The 25,690-nt window shown below is 34.2% G+C and overlaps 1 protein-coding gene across 4 annotated transcripts in view; it reads left to right on the forward strand.

Annotated features, from left to right (window-relative positions):
- The window catches only part of LOC136026295 (QRFP-like peptide receptor), a 223,260-nt gene that overhangs the window by 146,692 nt on the left and 50,878 nt on the right, over window positions 1-25,690 (forward strand). For all 4 annotated transcript variants that reach the window (XM_065702715.1, XM_065702720.1, XM_065702729.1 and 1 more), the window contains exon 6: window positions 17,669-17,832. In XM_065702715.1, the coding sequence (XP_065558787.1) occupies window positions 17,669-17,832 (164 nt within the window). The remainder of the gene's footprint in view (window positions 1-17,668; window positions 17,833-25,690) is intronic.

Consider the following 25,690-nt stretch of genomic DNA (forward strand, 5'->3'; position numbering starts at 1 on the left):
AAAGATACATCAAAAGAATCGGATTTTTATGTTGATTTTAAATATATAAGTTTCATCAAATTAAGTCTTGGTCATCAAAAGTTACGAGCCTGAGAAAATTTGCCTTATTTTAGAAAATAGGGGGAAACACCCCGTAAAAGTCATAGGATATTAACGAAAATCACACCATCGCATTCAGCGTATCAGAGAACCCAATAGAAAAAATTCGAGGTCCAATCTACACAAATGTGGAATTTCGTATTTTTTGCCAGAAGACAGATCACGGGTGCGTGTTTATTTGTTTTTTTTTTTCCCAGGGGTCATCGTATCGACCAAGTGGTCCTACAGTGTTGAAAGAGGGCTCATTCTAACGGAAATGAAAAGTTCTAGTGCCCACGCTCATTTTTTTCCCAAAGTCAACAGATCAAAATTTTGAGATAGCCATTTTGTTCCGCCTTTTTTTTGGTTTGGGTGTGGGGTTGATGGGAGGAGGCTACGTGGGAGGATCTTTCCTTGGAGGAATATTTCATGGGGGAAGAAAAATTCAATGAAAAGGGCGCAGGATTTTCTAACATTACTATTAAAAAAAAACAATGAAAATATAAACATGAAAAGTTTTTTTCAATTGAAAGTAAGGATTAAAAGCATTAAAACTTAAAACGAACAGAGATTATTAGCATATGAGGGGTTCTAAAAATACTTAAGCATAAAGAGCGAGGTATTTAGGAGGAGATAAATACTTCGCTCTTTATGCTAAAGTATTTTTAGTAATTTCAACTATTCATTCTACGGCCTTTCTGATTAAGGGGTCATTCTTAAAGAATTAGGACAAAAGTTAAGATTTAGTGTGAAGAGCGAGGTATTAACGAGGGGACAAACCCCCTCATATATATAATTAAGAATATAAGAATATAAAAGTTTGTTACGTAAGTTAATTTTTAAGTTACGTATATTTTTTACTAATAAAAACGTTCGTTAAAAATTAAAAGATCTAGTTGCCTTTTTAAGCAACCGAAACAATTAGAGGGCAACTAGGCCTCCTTCCCCACCCCTTTTTCTCAAAATCGTCTGATCAAAACTAAGAGAAAGCCATTTAGCCAAGAAAGAATTAATATGCAAATTTCATTTTAATAATTTATGTACGGAGTGCCAAAATCAAACATGCATAAATTCAAAAACGTTCAGAAATTAAATGAAAAAAAAAACTAGTTTTTTTTTAACTGAAAGTAAGGAGCGACATTAAAACTTAAAACGAACAGAAATTACTCCGTATATGAAATGGGTTGTCCCCCCTCCGCAATCCCTCGCTCTTTACGCTAAAGTTTGACTCTTTGCCACAATTCTACTTTTTAAAACAATTAAAAACTTCAGCGTAAAGAACCAGGGATTGCGGAGGGGACAACCCATTGCATATACAGAGTAATTTCTGTTGGTTTTAAGTTTTAATGTCGCTCCTTACTTTCAGTAAAAAAAAAACTATTTTTTTTATTTAATGTATTCTCTGAGGCCAACTTGACTCTTATACATAATAATGATGGATGTTAAGAAGCTTACCTAAGCTTGGGATGTCGGGTGATTGATTTTTTCAAACGATAATTTCGACAGGACCTGTACCTGTCATCATCAGGTTCAAATTCCTGAATCTGTTCATGATGATGACAGGCACAGGTCCTATCAAAATTATCGTTTGAAAAAACTCAATCACCTGACATCCATAGCTTAGGTAATCTTATTACCATCTATCATCATTAGATACACATTTTGTTACTGCCACGTCTATAGGTCATACTTTAAATTTTCATACTTCTTAGACAATTACTAAAATCCGTTTGACAAGCTGTTCTCAATGTTCTCAACATTTAGTTCTCAACTAAAAACATAACAAAGTATGTTCGAAGAAACATTAATCCTCTTGATCTACATTGCCCTGCTGATATTCTCTTTGAGAACAATTTAGTACATTATCTCAATGCTGTAGCTTAGGAAAATTAAATAAAAAAAACAGGTCGTGGTAACAGTTCATTGCCACGAACTGTTTGATATATTAGAAATGTGGAATTTTTTAAATTTTATAGAATTGAAGGTCCTTTTCATGAAATTTGCTTATGGGGGTGCTTTTTTCAGACAGATTGAGCCAGCAACTGCAGCGAAAACAGAGAAAGTCCAATCTAAATTTTTTTAGTTTTTGTGTCTTCAATTGTTGCTTGTTAGATAAACGGAAAAATGCGATACGGGCATTAATTTTTAAGACTACTAAGTAGGTTATTAGCATCCACACTTGTACAGATTCATACATTTCAAAGATCCATTCAAACCATGTTTTTCTCCTGAGTGTCATTTTGGGATAGCAAAATGGCCAGGATTCTTTAAAAATTCTTATGTTTTATAACAACTAGACAACATACAATATCTAAATGTTACGTTAGAAAGTTGAAATTTTAGCAGAAAGTTCAGGTAGTTGAAGGGCAGAGAAACTCACATTTTTGATGAAAATTACAAATATGTAATCCATCCAACTGTCACATTAAATTTTAATGAAATAATCTTTTTTCATATGAGGGCAAAAGGAGTAGAAAAAATTAAGACAAACAGTTATTATTCTAGATATTTGGTGATTTGCCACCCCTTTCTACAAAATCTCACTCTTAACGCTAAAAATAAACATGTACCCTACTAAAAAAAAATATTAGGATGCACCAAGTATAAGTGCCTCTAAGTTTTATTACCAAATTGTAAATGTTTTCTTTTACACGCTTTGCTTTTCAAACGATTGATCTGAAAATTGAACAATATATGAGTAGAAAGATAACCTCTCCCTGGCAAAAGTTAATACCCTCCTCCTGGGGAACAAGTGGAAAAGCAAAAATGACAATTATTCCAAAGTCAAATCCAATCCTGGTATAAAAAAGCTCATGGTATGACTTATCCTCCCAAATGGAAAATTTGTTTTTAAGATATTTCTAACTATATCTGCAATAGGAGGGGAACAATAGGAGGGGAACTATCATTACGCATCGCCAATCAAAAACATTCTTTGGAATGAAGAAAGGGTGGTTCAATTCCACCCTTAATCTCCTCCTTCTATTTTTATCTGAAAGTTGACGGAAACATAAAAAATTTGCAAGATATTTTGTTCTATGACGTTTAAGACTTATAGAGAAGTGAGGAGGGGAATTAGCCAGACACATTTTTAATAATTTATTTTTGTTTTGAATTTGGCCTTATTGGCCATTATAGCTTTTGTTCATTTTAAGCTTAATTTATTTACTCATAGTAATTCCTCTTCATTGTAGTTTTACAGCGTACCACAAGCTAATTTTCTGAATATTTTGTATTATAAATTAAATCTGTAATTATGTTGAATATTACATATTTTCTCGGTTTTTTCATTCACATATTTTTTGTTAACCAATCAATTTGATTAATGATGACATTAATGTTTATTAACAGTAAAAACATAACAACAAATGCCATCGTAGGAGTAGTCATGCTAGGAATAGGTTACTAATCTTCGTAGCAACTCATAGACATAGCAAGAGTAATTATGGTAATGATTACTTACCTGTCGCACTTGCGAAAGGGCCACATTACAAATAGTTTCCCTTTGGACCATAGATATAGCTCCAGTTGCTTCCACGGCATATATTACGGAAGAAGTCATGAAGAAAGATATACGACTGATGTGTCCCAAAAATTTTTAATGGAAAGTGTAGGAATTTTCGTTACTGTTTAGCGTTTATACTGTGCGACAGAGGTGGTCAAACAAGTCCTTTTAGGAATTAAATAAAAAAATAAGTTTTTTAACAAATATAAGGAGCGACATTAAAGCTTAAAATGAATGGACATTATTCCGTATATAAAAGGGGTTGTCCCCTCCTCAACGCCTCCCTCTTTACGCTAAAGTTTGACTCTTTCTCACAACTCTACTTTTTAAAACAATAAGAAACTTTAGCGCAAAGAGCAAATCGTTGAGGAGGGGACATCCCCTTTCATATACGGAATGTTTTCTGTTCATTTTAAGTTTTAATGTTGCTCCTTACTTGCAGTTAAAAAACTTGTTTCTTTTTATTTAATTTCTGAACGTTTTTTAATTAATGCATGTTTTGATTTTGGCTCACCGCACATGAGTAATTAAAACGAAATTTGCACATTAATTTTTTTTTGGCTAAATGGCTTTTTCATAGTTTTGATTAGACGATTTTGACAAAAACAAAAAAAGTGGGGGAGGAGCCCTTATTTGCAGTCCAATTTTTGGTTACTTAAAAAGGCAAATAGAACTATTATCTTTTTTTAAGAACGTTTTTATTAGTAATAAATATACGTAACTTACGAATTAACTTACGTAACAAAATTCTGTATTTGTATATTTTTATTACGTATATGAGGTGGTTCTTTCCCTCGTCAATACCTCGCTCTTTACACTAAAGCTTCATTTTGGCCCCAGTTTTTTAAGAATGACCCTTGAATCACAAAGACCATAGAACAAATAGTTGAAATTACTAAAAATACTTTAGCGCAAAGAGTGAGGTATTGTGAAGGAGACGAACCCCTTATATACGTGATAATTTCTGTTTGTCTTAGGTTCTAATGCCTCTCCTTACTTCAACCTGAAAAAGCTTTTCTTATTTATTTTCTCGTTGTTTTATTTTAAATAATGCTAGAAAATCCTGCAGCCCCTTCATGGAAATTTTCTTCCCTCATGATAAATTCCTCCATGGAAAGATCCTTCCACGTAACCCCCTCCCCTGACCCCCCTTTAACGTGAAAACGTCTGTACACGTCCCAATAGCCATTACTATATGTAAACAATGGTCAAAGTTTGTAATTTGCAGCCCCTCCCCTGGGGACTCTGGGGTATTAAGTCTCCCAAAAGACATAATTATTAGGTTTTTTGACTATGCCGAACAAAATAGCTATCTAAAAATTTTGATTCAGTGACTTGGGAAAAAATTAGCGTGGGAGGGGGCCTAGGGGCCCTCCAGTTTTTTGGTCGCTTAAAAAGGGCACTAAAACTTTTAATTTCTGTTAGAATGAGGCCTCTTGCGAAATTATAGGTCGATACGATCATCCCTGGGGAAAAAAAAACACGCATCCGTGATCAGTCTTCTGGGAAAAAACACAAAATTCCACATTTTTGCAGATAAGAGCTTGAAACTTTTACAGTATAGTTTTCTGATAAACTAAATCTGATGGTGTGATTTTCGTTAAGATTCTATGACTGTTAGGGGGTGTTTCTCTATTTTTCTAAAATGAGGCAAATTTTCTAAGGCTAATAATTTTTGATGGGTATGACTAACTTTGATGAAACTTATGTATTTAGAATCGGCATAAAAATACGATTCTTTTGATTTAACTATTGGTCTCAAAATTCTATTTTTTAGAGTTTCGGTTACAATTGAGCCGGGTCGCTACTTACTACAGTTCGTTACCACGAACCAGTGCTGCAACAAGAACTCTAAATTTTTACTTAAGTATCAAGTATTAAGTACTCCTGGTTTTTTTACTTAAATATCAAGTAATAAGTACTTTCCAAATTCTTACTTAATTATCAAATATCAAGTACTTGCCAAAATTGTACTTAATCATTACTTCAAGTATTTATCCTATGCAATATATATATATATATATATATATATATATATATATATATATATATATATATATATATATATATATATATATATATATATATATATATATATATATATATACCTTTTTTAAAGTCATTCTGAAGGCTTCTTAGCCCCTTCCCTTGCCTATAAAATGTCCCCTGTCATTCCTCTCTTGGAAATCTTAATCAAGAACCAGAATTTCCGTTTTATCGTTTTTAACCGTTTCCCTTGTTCGGCTGGTACATACCCAATGAAGTCCAAGAAAATAATCTTAACCAATTTTCAACACAACGGCTTGAAAGGAAAAGACTATCAAAACAATTAAATGCAGTAAAAAAACTCTTGATTGGATCAGACATATCACATGACAGGATTAACACAGTGCACGTAGATTTGAACTTCTGGCGATTAGTGTTCAGTAAAGTCTGGCACGTTTGAAAAATTACACGGTTATTCTGAAACATGTGGGAATGATAAAAAAAAATATTCAAAATATGTTTTCCCTTGTTTGGCTGGTAAACACCCAACGAAGTCCAAAAAATAATCTCAACCAATTTTCAAAACAACGGCTTGAAAGAAAAAGACTATCAAAACAATTAAGTGCAGTCAAAAAAATTTTTTTGGATCAGACAGATCACATGACAGGATTAATACAGTGCATATAGAGTTGAACTTCTGGCGATTAGTGTTCAGTCAAATCTGGCACGTTTGAAGAAATACAGGGTTATTCTGAAACATGTCAGAATGGTGGAAAAAAATTGAAAATAGAAAAGTAAACTTTGGATTGGCTTTAAAAACAGATAAAAGGTAATAAAGTAGTTCATTCTCTGATACAATAAGTAAAAACCCTAGCAACAAAAAAACTCAGATTTAAAAGTAAGGAGCCAAGTGAGTCAGTTGCAGACTTTTTTAATAAGAGAAATCAAAGCTCAATAAAAAGGAGCAGCAAAAATCCACACTTTTGGCAGCTAGCTGAAGGTCGCTGGCTCTCAGCGTGCTGAAAACAAAGAAGAGTATGAAAATGAAGTCTTGATTCACACTTTGATGACATGTCTCGCCCTCGGCACCTTTACAAGGAAACTGCCTCAAGTTTTCAAGTTAAATTTCAGACACGCTATGAAAATGTATGGCATCTGTATCCTTTGGCTGGTTTTCACTCAAGCAAGCCGCATGCTGTGTAGTCAATTCAGATGGTCGGTAAAACTCCCTACAAACATATATTATAAAATCACGGGCTTGCAGCAAGCCCGCTGATTCAGACGCATTCCATACGGCTGTTCAAACTGCAGAATGAATGAATGAATGAATGAATGAACTTTATTATCCGTAAAATTAAAAAAAACATAAAGTACGGAGTATTATAAATAAACAAAAACAAAAACGATAAAATGCAAGAAAAAAATTCAAACTGACAAAAGACAACATGGACTAATTAACCAGTATCAATATGGAAAAAAAGGCTGCAGAGGGTCGTAAACGTGAATAAAGAAGATAGTCTTTGTACATAAATCATCAATGGAAGACCGAATCCAAGAAGGCATATCTATTAAACCAAATCGAGCAATCATTTTTCTGTTTTGGTGCCATCTAGGAAGCTGGAAGAGGAATTTGCAATATCTGAAATAAGCCGCACGTAGAGTATGGCGATTTTTCTTACGAAATAGATGAGCCATGCCTGATAAAAACAAAAGCACAGGGGCGCAATAAGCGTTATAAATCATGCACATACCGTTGCGGTTGTAACAGCTTTTGTTTGGGGATATTTTTCCATAAACGACGCGTAGGATTTTCACGGCTTGATTCACTAGCGATGAAAAGGTAATGGAAAGTGTTGGACCGAAACACAGACCAAGCCAACTAACTAAAGAAGAACATGGCAAAATTTCAGTCCCAGCAACGAACCGAGCGACCGCATAACGGCTATTAGAACAAATAAACTCGCATTCAGACGCATTAACCGGCAGTCCAATCTCAGATAGTTCATTGGTTAATATAGTAAAATTAAAAAGCAATCCACGGCGAGTCCGGGCAACAAGAAGAATGTCGTCTGCATATGCAACAGAAGATAAACCAATATTACCGTAAGAAACAGAACTTTTAAGGGGACGCAGGCACGATGCAAGCACACATTAAATACGGCAGAAGTTGTAACCTATCTATTTCTAGCAGCAGTTTTCACACCATAAAGTGGCAAAAACCATGAGACTAAGTCGAAAATCTTCTGAGAAAAAGGAGTAAAACAAGAGCTAAGAGCTCATATGGCACTTGTGACGAGGCCGGAAGAGCCAAGAGCTCATATGACATGAGCTCTATCAAAATTATAAGATTTTATAGATTAATTTAAAAGAAAAATCAGAGGCTTAATGCCGGTCGGCTTTTAAAATAAGAGCTCTAAGACACAAGGTCCTTTTAAATATGAAAATTCATTAAGATCCGATCACCCACTCGCAAGTTAAAAATACCTCATTTTCTAATTTTTCCTCTCCCTTCAGCCCCCCCCCAGATGGTTGAATCGGGAAAATCAAATTTATCAAGTCAATTTGTGCAGGTAACTGACACGCCTACCAATTTTCATTGTCCTAGCACGTTCAGAAGTAGTAAACTTTCCAAAGCACTGGACCCCTCTAACCACCCCAAAGAGAGTGAATCCAGTCCGGTTTCTTCAATCACGTATCTACGACATTTGCTTATTCTACCCACCAAGTTTCATCCCGATCTCTCCACTCTAAGCGTTCCCCAGGATTTTCGGTTTCCCCCTCCAACTCTCCCCCAATAGCACCAGAACTGGTCGGGGTTTAAAATAAGAGATCTGAGACATGAGTTCCTTCTTAATATCAAATTCAAAAATACCTCACGAACGGTCACCCGCTCTTAAGTTAAAAATACCTCAATTTTTGTAATATTTCCGAATTAACACCCCCTCCAACTCCCCCAAAGAGAGCGAATCCATTTCAGTTATACCAATCACGTATCTAGGACTTTTGCTTATTCTTCCCCCCAAGTTTCATCCTGATCACTCCACTCTAAGCATTTTTCAAGATTTCCGGTCCCCCCCATATCCCCCAATGACACTGGATCCGGTCGGGATTTAAAACATGAGATCCGAGTTACGAAGTCCTTCTAAATATGAAATTTCTTCCGATGAAATTCAAGATCTGATCACTCCTTCGTAAGTTAAAAATACCTCATTTTTTTCTAATTTTTCAGAATTAACCCTCCCCCCAACTCCCCAAAAGAGAGTGAATTCGTTCTGTTTATGTCAATCGCATATCTAGGACTTGTGCTAATTTTTTCAACTATAGTTTCATCTCGATCCCTCCACTCTGAGCATTTTCGAAGATTTTAGGTTTCCCCCTCCAATATCGCTTGATCCGGTAGGAATTTAAAATAGGAGCTCTGAGACATGATATCCTTCTAAATATCAAATTTAATTAAGATTCGATCTAATTTTTGTCCTTCCACTCCCCCCCCCCCCAGATGGTCGAATCGGAAACAACTATTTCAAATTTAATCTGGTCTGGTTCCTGATAAACCTGCCAAATTTCATCGTCCTAGCTTATCTGAAAGTGCCTGAACTAGCAAGACCGGGACTGACAAACCGACAGACCGACAGAATTTGCGATCACTGTATGTACACTAAGTGCTGTACAAAGTAATTTTTCTCTGGGGATGGAATAAATGGTTGAAGGTTGGCTTCAGTATGACTTATTTTGGAAAAGGGTTATTTCCAGGATTTGGGCAAGCCATGGGTGGAAGTAGTTACAGGCCCTACTAAACTGAAGGAAAACTCAACTTTCTTAAAACTTGAAACCCCTCCCCCTCGCCCTATTTTAGATAGGGCTTGTAATATCAGAGCTCGATATAAGCCCTGATCCTAGTCATCTTTGGTCTAGCTTTCATTTGGATCCGTTGCTCCATTTGCAAGTTATGCTAAATTAAACCAAAAGCTTGGTTTTTTTCAGCACTTAAAACCTACTCCCCCTCGTTCTATTTGAGCTAGGGTTTTCATCTCAAAACTTGATGCCTGTCACGGTCTTAGGCACCTTTGGATCAATCTTCACTGAGATCCATCAATCTCTCGCAAGCTACAATGAATAAAATGAAGAACTCAACTTTTTTTTAGTACTTAAAGCCCCCTCCCCTAATTAAGCTAGGGTCTTCATCTCCAAACATTATGTGTCTTATGACTTTGGCATCTATGGCTTGACTTTCATTGAAATCCATTACTTCATTCGCAAGTTAAACTGAGTCAAACAAAAAACTCAACTTTTTTAGCACCTAAAGCCCCTCCCCCTCACCCTAATTAAGCCTGCGTCTCCATCCCAGAGCTCAATGCATATCATACTCTTGGGCATCTTTATTCAATTTTCGTCGAAATTCTTCTCTACAATTTCAAGTTACAGGGAATTAAATGAAAAACTCGAATTTTTTTGCACTTAAAGCCCCATCGCCCTCATTAAACTCAATTTTAATCCAAATAGTTCAATTTTAATACAAATCTGAATGGCAGTTCTCCTGCTATACTCGATTGCACAGACGGGTGGACAGACAGACAGATCTTAAAAACCTATCTTGATGGATATTTTCCACTATCCAAATAGGTGATGATGCCTGGATGATGATGTGCTATTGTTTTCCTTTTTTTGGATCCAATGAGCCAACACGCCTATCTAAGACGTTGCAAAATCCGTCCGTCCGTCTGTCTGTCTGTCCGTCCGTCTGTGTAATCGCGTTTAGGGAAGAACCGCTGGTTGGATTTGGATGAAAATTTTGATGGCCAGGTTTCCTGCCAAGGATCATGAGACACATCAAGTTGAAAGACGAAGACCCTAGCTCAAATAAAACAGGGGGGAGAAGGCCTTACCTGCTAATAACAGTTTTTCGTTTAGGATTAAAGTGATCTGAAAGAAAATTGAGCCAAAGAGGCCTAAGACCATGGCACATATCAAGTTTTGAGATAAAGACCCTAGCTCAGATATAACAAGGGAAAGTGGGTTTTAATTCCTGAAAAATTTAAGCTTTCTGTTTAATTTAGTATAACTTGCAAATGGAGTAACGGATCCGAATGAAAACTAGACCAAAGATGCCTAAGATTAGGGCTCATATCAATTTCTGGTATCACAACCCCTATATCAAATAGGGCGAGGGGGAGAGGGTTCAAGTCTTAAGAAAGTTGAGTTTTCCTTTAATTTGGTAGGGCTTATAACTTATGAATGGAGCGACAAATGGAGCGACAAACAAAGCGAAGTCAGATTCGTCTGAATACCTGAATTTGCTGGAACGAATTTGACAAAATACCACTGCATTGGACCCAGATAGAATTCTCCAGACTTGTTTATTGCAGACCACATTTAGATGGGCAAAGATTCATAGCTTCGGTAGTTTTACCAATAATATGGTCCTGAAGATGGTGAAATGGTAAAAATCTGGTTCAGTTGACGAGCTGAAAAAACTTAAACACTAATGTCAGAAAAATAAGCCCAAATGGACTACAGTATGCAACATTTAACACAAAACCAGGGATTTTAGCTGTGTCACTGAATTTGCTGGAACGAATTTGACAAAATACCACTGCATTGGACCCAGATAGAATTTTCCAGACTTGTTTATTGCAGACAACATTTAGATGGGCAAAGATTCATAGCTTCGGTAGTTTTACCAATAATATGGTCCTGAAGATTGTGACATGGTAAAAATATGGTTCAGTTGACGAGCTGAAAAAACTTAAACACTAATGTCAGAAATATAAGCCCAAATGGACTACAGTATGCAACATTTAACACAAAACCAGGGATTTTAGCTGTGTCACTGAATTTGCCGGAACGAATTTGACAAAATACCACTGCATTGGACCCAGATAGAATTCTCCAGACTTGTTTATTGCAGACAACATTTAGATGGGCAAAGATTGTCTACCAACATAGCTTCGGTAGTTTTACCAATAATATGGTCCTGAAGATGATGAAATGGTAGAAATCTGGTTCAGTTGACGAGATGAAAAAACTTAAACACTAATGTCAGAAATATAAGCCCAAATGGACTACAGTATGCAACATTTAGCACAAAACAAGGGATTTTAGCTGTGTCTACCAGTGAACTGTGAAATAATTTCAATTTTCTTTGTTATATAACTTTTAAACAAAATTTAAACCAAGTGTTAATCATACTATAATTTTTTTTCGTCAAAAACAAATACCTTATTTCATATCCAAAAATAGGGCATGGAGCTATATCTGAGTTTGCTCTAAATATAAAGGTGATGTTTTCTTGTACATTGCCTAAGCACACACACACAAAATTTTCGTGTCAAAGGTAAAGTATTTGAAAAACAAGTACATTAAAAGTATCTTAAGTAATAAGTATTTCGTAATCTTACTTAAGTATCAAGTAATAAGTACACCCTAGAGTTTTTACTTACGTACAAGTACAAGTAATGGAAAATTTTACTTAAGTAGTACTTCAAGTAAAAGTACTTCAAGTAACTGACAGCACTGCCACGAACTGTTTGATTGCTGGATTGATAGTAGCTGCGGTTTGAGCATTGGTGGTAAAATTAGACATGATATAAAGGGTAGGGAAAGTCTTGTTTTTAGGTTTTTAATAACAATTGGCATGCCAAGGGTAGTCCATTCTAAAGATTGTTGTAGTGGGAGTAGTTACAGCAAGATTAGCCACGGAAAGAAGAGTTGTCGAAGGAGCAGTTGTACTAGTAGAGGTAAAACAATATGAGAAATGAGACTGGATTAAGTTTGGTCGTAAATGTCCTAATAGAAACTATTGTGTTAGAAGTAGTCGAGGTAATAACAGCTAAGGTAAGAGCAGCCATTGTATAAACGGTCGTGCTTAAGTGGTCCCAGAGGCTGTGGAGCTCATTACTCTCTGCAATTCTAAATTTTTTTTTAGTCTCCGATGTTTGATCCTTTCTATTAAGCTTTATTTTCCCAAATTTAGATTTGTAACTGAATTTATTATTAGAACTATATTTAAGTATTTAAAATTTAGTAGTTTAAGATTTTTTCTAAATAGTCCCTGATTAGTGCAAGTAAGAAATGCAAAGATTTATTGATATGAAGGTGAGGGGAAACTGAAGTTTAAGGCAGAAATTTTGGGCTCCTTTTCATACACACCAAAATCCATGCATGATATGGATCTCAATAAAGTGTAATATGACCACTTTTTCTAGCATAAGACATCTATGTTGCGTTACACGTGTTTTGGAACGATACATCTGTAAAATTTGGTATCCTTGGGCCTCGGGTTTTACATAAAATGTTTTGTTAAAATGACTGTCATAAAATTTTTTTTCCGATACCATGCAATACTGGAATGACACCACGTGGGCACAAAAGACACTGGTGGAAAGATTGGGTGCTCTTCTATCACGTTTTTAATATAAAAATGGCGCCAAATTCCGAAAATTCTAGGACGTAAGATAAGATAATTAGCTCTTTAGGGTCAATAAACATAAAAAAGTAAAAGCAAGCACATATAATAGGGCTAGTCAGCAAATAAATTATCAAAATGTCAAAAATTTGTAAAAAATGTGAAAAATAGTTAAAACTCGCAGAGTTAAAAGGGAATAAACAAAATAAAAATACTTAGACAATTTAGCCTTGTGAATAAATATACACAAAACAATTTAGTTGAAAACAAAATCTAAAAAACTATAAAAAGAAAGTTTGAAATTTACAAATTAAACATTATACAATTATAGTATAAAAAAGAGGGGGAATCACTTATTTAGCTTATCAACTAATTACAGGAGAGAAGTTCTCCCTTCCTATATAAGTTCTCCCTCCCTATATATGGAAGTTCTCCCTATATAATCGAAAAATTCTCAAACAACTCGATTCAGTATATTTCAATTTTTAAGCCGTTCAAGGAGACAAAATGTGGCATTTACATGTTTTAAGATATTATAAATATAGTAATACCATTTTAAGTCGCTTGAAAAGGTAAAACCCAGTAATATCACAGCACTAACTGACATTTCTTGGAGATTATTCAGGTGAAAGTTGGGGGGGTCTTAAGGAAATAAATTGTCTGTTATCTTAATTGTATGAGCTTCATTTGTTTCAGGATATCCGTTGGGGTATATTTTAAGTTTTTGAAACATGTCTTTAAGATACTTTAATCATCAACAAAATTCAGCACATTAATCTTTGAGTATTCTTCTATTCCATGTTCTCAAGGCTGAAAAGAATATTATACAAGATTTTGAAGAAAGATATATTAAACAACCAATGTTTTTGTTCAAAATAAACAGCTTCACTTTCTCTTTGTTTTCACGTAGAAGATATTCAAATAACTGCTATTCTCTTATTCGAGCTAGTCCTTAATGGTGTATGTAATTACTACTATTCATTTCTTAAAATGCAATTTGTTCCCAGAACAAAGTCACTTTATTCTAGATAATACATTTGCTTCGAATGTTGGTCTATTTTTGGCTACTTGAATAAGAACAATCTCCAATCCATCTTGAAGACATATATATTAAGAATTTCGACTTTTTTGCATGTGGGCATAATATTCCAAAAGCGGTATTTAATAATTGACAGATGGAGATGACAAGACTTCATTTATTTGAGTAGAACTTGGATTTTTACTGAAAATTGGATATATTTGAAATAAATACTAATATTTCATACTGAGACACAAGTTCCTAAAATGAGTAGTGCTAAACATTTTCTAGAATATACAAAAAAAAATGGTCGGATATAATATCAAAAAATGCAGTCACAATCAACTTAAGACGTGAAGATTGGAAGTTTACTGAATATGAATTGTTTAAGATGGATAATGGTAAAGTGACTTTCACCTAGAAATTGAGAGGTATTCTGTTAGATTTTTAAAATTAGTTTAAAATTCATATAAAGCAATGATCCTTTCTTTATGAATCATGGGCATTAAATGGAGAGGTGTCCAAGGTAAGCTTTTACTACTACTACTACTACCACAACTACTACTACTAATGCTACTACTGCTAACAACTACTCACTGTAGCACCAGGCCATCTGTGGGCAACACAGCTACACAAGCTCCTCCTCCATCTCAATCTATTCAAAGTCTCACTCTTTGCACCCTCCGGAAAGTCCCCTTTCCCTTAGATCTTTCCTCACGATATCTTCCCACCCCTTTCAGCGATAACCTGTTTTTTTTCGGCCCTAGTTGGTTGACGAAAAAGGACGATCTTTGGCAATCTATCATCCTTCGTCCGTGGAATCCGTGAAATTTGATTAGCCATTTTAACCTTTCTCTCGTGTTAGCCCAAGAAAGTGTGATTGGACCGCATTCACTCCCTCCTCTTCTACGCCATTATTAAAGACCCGGGCCATAAGTATTTCAGGGAGTCAAGAAGGGTTAGAGATTAGTTTCTACCCCTTCTCCAAAATTCCTTCAATATTTATCTGAAGGCTTACGGAGAGATAGGAAATTTGGGCGTAAGAGCATTTATGAGGCTTTAGGCATACTCTTTTTGCCTACATTAAGATCTACTGGCCCTCCTTCATAATGGCTGATGCGCAATTATTCACCACTGTACATAATTTTTTTTTTGGTCTAAACGGATAAAATTAGTTAAAGGAAGTTTTATAAGAAAGGTTTATATCAAGTGTTTATTTTGTGGGAGTACTCGCATCACATATGCAGTGGTCAAAATATCCAGTATATATTTTGATTGTTCTTTTCCACTGTCTAATAAAAGGATTAATCCCTATTCAAACTGTTATTTATCGTCATGGAAAGGCAGCGTGACCTTGGAAATTACCTGAGTACTTACATCCTTATGAAAAAAGCACCGCTGGGCGGCACTACTGTCTCTGAAAGTGGAAATCTTAATATATACATATTTTTTCGATAAATTTATATCGAAGAGTTTCACTCAATGGGTTTTTGGTACCTTTCGGGCTGAGATTGTCGTTTATGTCACAAAATGGCAGTGTATGCCGCATTCTTTTGGTACAGTCTTCTCTGCAAAATAAAATGATCAGTAACACGCTCAATTTTCAGTCTAACTTTTTTTCTTCTAATACTCTTGAGCCATTGGTTCAAATCGGTCCCTTCTTTAAAGAAATTAAAAAAAAATAAGTAAAATAAAAGGAACAAACAAATAAACATGCATCCATAACAATCCTTTTTGGAAAAAAAACATAATTTCATATTTCTGTAGATAATGCCTTAATTCTCTGCAAAATAGTTCTGTTATATAATAAATTCGATGGCACAATTCCAATAAAAATTCACTCGACCTTTTTTGATTGCTAAAGGTTGATGGAGGGCATTTTATACCTTAGCAACTTTTAGCATTTTAGCAAATATGATAGCATTTTAGCAAATATGAGCTTTCTGATATTTTAGGCTCTACAGTGCGACTTTCATCAGCACCACTTCCCTCTTTGAGCGTCACCACCCCTTTCCCCTCCTTTGACCAAAATCAGGTGAGTTTTCAAAAGTTCGTAGCTTTTAATTGGTAACCTTAAACTTAAAGAATCTTACATTCATAAAAAGCCATTCATTTGACATATTAATTGTTATCAATGCTTTTTTTTAGTTTTGTTTACTATTAACCCGAGTCATTCCTTATTTTAAGCTCGTTACAATAATTCTTTTTTGAGAAACGTGGATTTCCTCATCTTCAAAAATCAAAATGGTTTCAGATTATGACGATATTAAAACAGTTTACAATTTGGCGATAAACAACTCTTACTTTGAATAAGGTATTGATAGATATTGACATAGAAGTGAAAAATGCGCGCTTCAAGATGCTAGTCTTATTGGAAACCACTATTAAAAAAATAAGAAAATAACTTTAGAAGTACATCAAATTGATTGATGGAGATGTACCTCTCTAAAATCTAATTAGCTCAAGCGTATCATTGTGCTTCGACAGTATATATGTTTCAACATTTTGACACGTTTGTTTTATGTGATTTATCGTTTATGAGTAGATCATGGAATTTTTTGTGTATCCATAGAAAAGGCTACGAATTGTACAGTAGATGTTTATTTTAGTAATTGGTGAAGGCTTTTAAAAAGAATCGCTTTACTTTCCATAGCATCAATGAAACAAATTTAAATAGCTGTGACTTGGTTCTCGTCTTTTAACAGAAAGATTAAATTAAAAAATAACTTTTTTAACTGAAAGTAAGGATCGAAATTAAAATTTAAAACGAACAGAAATTACTCCGTATATGAAAGGGGCTGTTCCCTCCTCGACGCCCCGCTCTTTACGCTAAAGTTTCACCCTTCTCACGACTCTAGTTTTTTAGACAATAAAAAAACGGTTGGTTGCCTAAGATGAAATTTGGGTGTTCACCTTCCGGAGAGGATGTCGAATAATGATATCTCAAAGCATTACTTGAAAAAGGTGAAAATGGGAGCATTTAAAGAGGTGCAATCTATATCAATATAGTGGTGAAATGTATCATTGAATAACGAGATAAGATAGCAAAACTTAAAAGAAACTGAAAATAAAAACATTTTAAAGTGGTGTTGGCTCACTTGGTTCGAGTATACTATTGATGACTTGAAAAATGTTTTACAAAGACGTTATTGAATATCGAGCCATTATTGCCTCGGAAGAAGTACTCTCGTGTAGCTCTATGATTCTTATCTATTTTGTCAACGAGAAAGTTGACCATCCACAACCAAGGCTGACATGGAGCCTCTTTGTGGCTTTTACGAGTAAGAAAGAAGATAACAGTCATAGGATTGCAAATTGTTAGGTTCAAGTGGCAAAAAGTGTCTGTAAACTTTTAAGTGCCAGAGAGAGCTAATGGAGCTTGTTAGCCTTTTACAAGTACAAAAATGTATACATATAACTCTGAAATTAGTTTCACCTCGTCACTAACTATTCAAACCTAAAAACTGAAAGCAGTCTTTAATTAAAAAAAAAATATTCGCAATTGTATATGTGCAATTTTTTATTTAGAATTTTTTCCCTTAGCCTATCAAAATGCTAAAAAATTATTTGAGCGACTATTAACAGTTTAGTCATGTTGTTCTTTCTTTTTTCACGTAAGACTTGGAGGTGTTCCCTTCCTGGACTAAATTGATGACATCTATCATTTTTCTTCTAGCTCATCAAAATGCTTGTGACAGTTGTTGTGATTTTTATTGTTTGTTGGACTCCATATTTGATTGATGAAGTGTTGACAGCATTTGACCATCTTTCACTACAAAGGGACGTCGGCATCTCGCGAGTGACATATACTTTTGTACAATTATTGGCCTACACAAACAGGTTGGACATGTTTTTTCTATCATTGTGATGAAGAATAAGACATTCTTTCTTTTTTTTATCTGTCTATCCTAACTTTCAACAGGGCGAACATTTTCATTTTACGTTTCTATTAGTTGTAAGTTTTTTAAGGATATTGAGACTTGTTCTGGACATTATGATTATGAAAAAGGGCTAGTTTTAAATCTTTACATAAGAGACAAAGGTTCCAAGCAAGGAAAAGGGGTGGGGGAAAGAAAAAGGAGAAAAGAAGGAAAAATAGTTTTTTTCTGTTTCGAATTCTTGCATATTATTAAAAGTGGTGGTCGTTTTGTGGAATTATGAAATGGGCTCCATTACAAGCTTTTTCTTCAGGAATTTAGTTATGTTTTTGATTTTGCGTACCCATTTATGATTAAACTGACCAAATAGACAATGTCATTGTAATAACAACAAAGTCCAAATTCCCTGTCTCTTTGAGAGAAATATGGTAAAAAAAGTTGCCAACTGTGAAGTTCCCAAAACCATGGTTAAAAATATTTCATTTAAAATATAGCCACTCAGCCACTCACAGAATTGCTCCATTCTTACCAATGATAGCGCCTTGACGTTGATTCTCTAATGGCATCCAAATTCCAGTGAGGATACCCTTTTGGTTTTTTTTTTTTCTTAACTTGCATAGATAAAAAGAAGCTGAAAAAATCACAAGGGGCAAAATCCAGTTATTTTCAAGTGCCATTTTGGCAAAAAAAAATACATGACCATGATGGCTGTGTGAGAGAGTATATTATCGTGGTGAAGCACCTATACTGATAACGACAAATTGACTATCTTTCTTCAAATTTTAGCAAAAAACAGCATACTGGAGGGAAATTTCAAGAGCCATAAAGCCCACGATGACACGTTCGTGCCTGTAGATGTATGTTGTCCGTAGAAAATAAACGGAAAAGGAATTTTAAGCTTTGTATCACTATTTTAACTTCTTAAATTTATTTGAAACTTCATAAAAACATGTAAGTTGTGCAACTGCTAATATTTAGGTAGGTTATCGGATATTTTTGCTTATTTAAAACATTGAAATGCTAAAATAAAGCACTTGCTGTTACCCAACCACAGTATTTGTTGCACTCTAAAATATCAAACAGTTCGTGGTAACGAACTGTAGTAAGGAGCGACCCGGCTCAATAGTAACCAAAACTCTAAAAAATTGAACTTTGATATCAATAGCTACATCAAAAGAATCGCATTTTAATGCTGATTTTAAATATATAAGTTTCATCAAGTTTAGTCTTACCCATCAAAAGTTACGAGCCTGAGAAAATTTGCCTTATTTAGGAAAATAGGGGGAAACACCCCCTAAAAGTGGTAGGATCTTAACGAAAATGACACCATGAGATTCAGCGTATCAGAGAACCCTACTGTAGAAGTTTCAAGCTCCTACCTACAAAAATGTGGAATTTTGTATTTTTTGCCAGAAGACAAATCACGGGTGCGTGTTTATTTGTTTGTTTTTTTTTTTTTTTTTTTTTTCCCCAGGGGTCATCGTATCGACCAAGTGGTCCTAGAATGTCGCAAGAGGGCTCATTCTAACGGAAATGAAAAGTTCTAGTGCCCTTTTTAAGTTACCAAAAAAATTGGAGGGCACCTAGGCCCCCTCCCACGCTCATTTTTTTCCCAAAGTCAACGGATCAAAATTTTGAGATAGCCATTTTGTTCAGCATAGTCGAAAACCATAATAACTATGTCTTTGGGGATGACTTACTCCCCCACAGTCCCTGGGGGAGGGGCTGCAAGTTATAAACTTTGACCAGTGTTTACATATAGTAATGGTTATTGGGAAGTGTACAGACGTTTTTAGGGGGATTTTATTTTGTTTGGGGGTGGGGCTGGGGGGGGGGCTATGTTGGAGGATCTTTTCTTGGAGGAATCTGTCATGGGGGAAGAAAAATTCAATGACAAGGGCGCAGGATTCTCTAGCATTACTATAAGAAAACAATGAAAAATAAACATGAAAACGTTTTTTCAAATGAAAGGAAGAAGTAGCATTGAATCTTAAAACGAACAGAGATTATTACGCATATGAGGGGTTCTAAAAATACTTTAGCATAAAGAGCGAGGTATTTAGGAGGAGATAAATACCTTGCTCTTTATGCTAAAGTATTTTTAGTAATTTCAACTATTTATTCTACGGCCTTTCTGATTCAGGGGTCATTCTTAAAGAATTGGGACAAAACTTAAGATTTAGTTTAAAGAGCGAGGTATTAACGAGGGTACAAACCCACTCGTATACATAATAAAAATATAAGGTTATGAAAGTTTGTTACGTAAGTTAATTCTTAAGTTACGTGTATTTTTTACTAATAAAAACGTTCATTAAAAATTAAAAGTTCTAGTTGCCTTTTTAAGTAACCGAAAAATTGGAGGGCAACTAGGCCTCCTTCTCCACCCCTTATTTCTCAAAATCGTCTGATCAAAACTAAGAGAAAGCCATTTAGCCAAAAAAAGAATTAATATACAAATTTCATTTTAATACTTTATGTGCGGAGAGCCAAAACCAAACATGCATTAATTCAAAAACGTTCAGAAATTAAATAAAAAAAAACTAATTTTTTTAGCTGAAAGTAAGGAGCGACATTAAAACTTAAAACGAACAGAAATTACTCCGTATATGAAATGAGTTGTCCCCTCCACAATCCCTCGCTCTTTACGCTAAAGTTTGACTCTTTGCCACAATTCTACTTTTTAAAACAATTAAAAGCTTTAGCGTAAAGAGCGAGGGATTGTGGAGGGGACAACTCATTTCATATACGGAGTAATTTCTGTTCGTTTTAAGTTTTAATGTCGCTCCTTACTTTCAGCTAAAAAAATTAGTTTTTTTTTATTTTTGCAGTAAAGCACAGGTGAAACTTTAGAGTAAATTACAAAGAGTTGACGAATCGGAAAGGCTTCATATATAAGATAATCTATATATATAAATATCTACTAATTTTTCACTTCAAATATTGTTCTTTTTGTTCATTTGAGGAGAAAACTTCGCCCAAATTCCATGATTTTCATATCTAATAGCTACTCTTTTCGCTATAAAATAATAAAATAAATATTTTTTTACTGTTTTAAAAAGTAGAATTAAGAGAAAGAGTCAAACTTTAGGGTAAAGAGCGGGGTGTTGATGAGTCAGCAGCCCTTTCATATACGAAGTAATTTTTGTTCGTTTTAAGTTTTAATGTCGCTCCTTACTTTCAGTTAAAAAAACTAGTTTTTTTATTTAATTTCTGAACGTTTTTGAATTAATGCATGTTTGATTTTGGCTCTCCGCACATAAATTATTAAAATGAAATTTGCATATTAATTTTTTTTTTGGCTAAATGGCTTTCTCTTAGTTTTGATCAGACGATTTTCAGAAATAAGGGGTGAGGAAGGAATTTCAGATCTAATAGTTACTCTATTCGCTATAAAATATTATCAGATATCTGTATTTTTCTTGTATAATTTTTCCAAGAAAATATACATACCGTTAAAGCTTCTACTAGAGCTTATTAATTTTACAGCAGCCATGAAGAGACAATTTTCGTCCCAAAGAAAGATATGAAATTCCTCGCATAGTAATGCAAGTAAAAAACTACACAAAAAGGATAGATTAAAAACTTCCTAAAGGGGAGGCTAACAACAAATACGCTGTACGACATTCCTTTTGGGATCAAACATGAACAAAATGAAATCGCAAGATGTGCCCAAGATTGCCAAAAATTTAACCTGATTGTTTCACCCGGATTTTTTTTTTTTTTTTTTTTTTTTTTTTTTTAAGGATTGGAGACTACATCATGGAGCTGAGAATGAAAACTTTGGACTGAGATTTTGGACTGAGATTTTCTGAAAGAAAAATTACCCAAAAATAGCAAAATGTTGTCGAGGTTAAAGATCTTTTTCCTGAAATTGCGTATGTTGGAGCCAAAAATGCAGGAACTATCATGCAGATTTCCATGATTTCTCACCATAAAACACAAAATGGATCTGAGGTCGCAAACATATAGTCGAGAAAGTAAACCACCTTTTTGAAAATGTGGTTGAAAAAATTAGGTCATACTTGTCTATTTTTCATCTGGGGAGGGGGTTGGGTCTATGACCAAACTTTGTTGAAGGATTTTATTACATACAGTTATATAACGTCAAAAAAATTCAACTCCTGTCAGAACCTAAGTTAATTAGGTACTTATATGACATAGTTCCAACCACTCAAGCTGTTCATCCATTGACGCTTTGTAGAATCTTTTTTTTTGTTAGTTTCTTTCAGATTAGCATGGGACAAGAAAAAGAGAAATGACAAAATAGAGGGAAAATATTTAAGTTGGGCTTTATATTTTCACATTAGGGTTGGGGGTAAAGTATTTGGGCAGTGTAAAGTGTGAAAACAATTCTTACTTCATAATATGCAGAATAATTGTACCAAACACACTAGGCATACAGACCTGCTATATTTCCCCGCCCCCCTTCTTAATAAGCAAATATATAGCCTAAATTCATTTCTAAAGTAATAAATTTCTATCATACTTAGGTATATTTCAATAGGATCGAGCGTCTGAGAAACACACTAGAAGAACATTAGGTAGGGACGGTATCATAAAGGTGCCGTTAATTGTTATATGTATTTTTACATTTTTTTGGTCTAAAAGTTTGTAGAAAAAACTGCATTAAATGGTGGGAAATCCCCTCCTATCATAAAAAAAAAAATATTTGTTGTTTCTGTGTGATACTCACCAGTATGACTTAGTTCCAACCACTCAAATTGTTCATCCATTGATGCTTTGTAGAATCTTTTTTTTTTATTAGTTTCTTTTAGCTTAGCATGGGACATGAAAAAGAAAAGTGACAAAATAGAGGGAAAATATTTAACTTGGGCTTTATATTTTCACATTAGGGGTGGGGGTAAAGTATTTGGGCTGTGTGAAGTGTGAAAACAATTCTTACTTCATAATATGCAGAATAATTGTACCAAACACACTAGGCATACAGACCTGCTATACTTTACCCCCCCCCCCCTCGTTAATGCGCAAATATATAGCCTAAATTTGTTTCTAAAGTATTATATTTCTATCATACTTAGGTATATTTCAATAGGATCGAGCGTCTGAGAAACAAACTAGAAGAATATTAGGTAGGGACGGTATCATAAAGGTGCCATTAATTGTTATATGTATTTTTACATTTTTTTGCTCTTAAACTTTGTAGAAAAAACTGCATTAAATGGTAGGAAATCCCCTCCTATCGTAAAAAAAATATTTGTCGTTTCTGTGTGATACTCACTATTTTCTGTCAAATTTTGACTTAACGCACTGTTGAGGATTTTTCGTAAAATCCTTAAAAGTACAAAAATTTTTCTTCGGGTATACTACTTCCCTTCTCATTGTTAAACCCATGAAACTATGATATGTGTTTCAATTTAACCTATAAATAGACTTCACTCCCATTGGAGCCTAGGTCAAGTGTTGAACCTTTTCCATGGCTCGACAATTTTGAATAAATAGAAGTGAATAAATGTTGTTGGGGATTTATGACCATATATGATTTGTCTATGCTAAGAATGCTCTTCCTATATTAGCTTCACTCATGACAATTTGACGTATATTTTCAGATAAGCGTTAAAATAAGTCCACATGTTAACGCTGAAGTAGATTATTGTCAATTAAAAAGCAAATCGCTTTGTGATTTTATTCAAAATCCTAGATGGCACTGATTCTATTTGTCTAACCAACGTTATAAAACAAATTGAGAGGCTTGGCCATCTTACTGAAGATAGCCTATCCAAATTAGTCCATATAACAATTACTTACATTTTAATGTATTATTGTGGTGCGGGAGGGAGGGGTCTAAAGCTATTCAAACAAGACAGAACTTATAAGCAATCTCAAAATACCGATATTTTAGAGGGATTATGTCAAAATAGATACAATTTCACATCCAGTTTATCCATTTCCGCGACGTTTTATGGGAGTCTCAGTGGTAAATCCTGAATTATCGACTGTATTTTTGCAATTATAACAGAATTTTTTTCTTTGCTGTTTTTTTTTGGGTAGGGGGAATTCTTGCTACTTAGTTTGAAGTCTCAGCTGAATTTCGGGTTTTTTGAAATATTCAATAACCATTCCTGCATTATTGGCTCTATTTTACATTTTAAGAAACAACTTTCTTATATATGGCTTGGCCTATACTTTTTGCTGGGAATCAAGTCAAGTTTCTTTTAGTCTCAGCTCCACTCAGCTCCACATATTTTTGAAGACACTTCTTAAAATTCTCAGTAAAAATCTCTGCAATCTCAGTTGCAATTTTGAATGAAATTTTGATTATAAGCTATGAGTTTTGGCTTCATGTACTAAAATCCATAAAAAAAGAGTCCATAAAAAAAAAAAAAAAAAAAAAAAAAAAAAAAAAAAAAAAAAAAAAAAATCTGGCTGACAAAAGCAACAATTTTAGTAACATTTCGTGTATATTGCTGACATTCTATAAAATTAACTTCCTTTTATAACTTCCTTTTATAAAATTAATTTTAAATATTTCTTTCCTATAGTGATATTTTTAAAAGGAAATTAGAGAGAAATTTTAAAACCAGCTCAAGAATAAATAAAGTCTCACAATAGTTCAGACTTACAGGTCCCTAATGAATATACGAGATGAAACGAATAAATAAATATGAATGACGATAGAAATAACGAAATGAAATGACGATAATGCATAAATCCATAAGGACAATTACAAAATGAATGGTAAAGTCAAACTTAAAGCAAACAGGAATTAACACAAATGGAAATAGAGCTTACACGCCCTATGTCTTCTAGAGGCATGATCGTCATTTCCCTTTTATGCTACTGGTTTTTATTTGGAAAGGTGGCCCTTTGATCATTTTTGACTCCCTTTCTGATTACCCTTTCTGAGTTACTTTCCTGTTACTCAGAAAGGGTTATCCTATTTTATTTTTGTATAATTGTCTATTTTTTCACTGACTGTTTGTTGTCCTCGTTTTCTTTCTTTCCTCAGGGTTTTATGTTTAATCATGATTAGCCAGTGTGGTCTCAGAAAGATTAGATTGAAATATATTTAGGTAAACCAATCCTGCATAATCAAGATGTTATTTTTTTGTAAATTTGCAGCCAACTCTACATTCAATAATAAGCTGAGTTTTTTTTTTTTTTTCTTTATAAAGCACAAGTTTATGTTTATCAATCCGTTTTGAAATACGACCGTATGCATAGGAAATAGTTATTTAAAACTCATTTAAAAATTTACCCCACACAGAATCTGGTGTATCACCAGTAAACCGTGTATCTATAGAAGATGAAGCCGTAGAAAAACACAGATCGTTAATATAAAGAAGAAAGAAAAGAGGACCCGTAATTGAACCCTGAGAGACACCAACTTACGAAGATAGTGGTGAGAAAGAAAAATCAGAATAAGTAATTAGAATAACTTGAGTTCTCTCAGGAAGATATGATTCTACTAAATCTAATGCTTTCCCACGAAGCTCCGAATTATTAAGCTTAAAAAAATTAATATCAAATGAGAAATTGTGCCGAACGCTTTTTCAATGTCGAGGAACATGCTTGCAGGAATTTCTTCTTTGTCAAGACAATCATCTACAAACTGGTGAGGAATGATCATAGGATGATCAGTATCATGTATCTTCCAGAAACCAAATTAAAGCTTCGAAAACAATTCTGACTCTTCAAAAATAAATTGTACGTCCGATTATATAACGCTCTTTCTACAATTTTTGAAAACACAGACAGCATTGAAATTGGGTGGTAATTAGACAGAAAATTATGGTCATCCCTTTTATGTTGAGCAATAGCTTTTGAACCGTTAGAAGAGGTGGGAAAGGCACCTGTCTGAA

Source organism: Artemia franciscana, chromosome 1, assembly GCF_032884065.1.
Source record: "Artemia franciscana chromosome 1, ASM3288406v1, whole genome shotgun sequence".
Lineage (NCBI taxonomy): Eukaryota > Metazoa > Arthropoda > Branchiopoda > Anostraca > Artemiidae > Artemia > Artemia franciscana.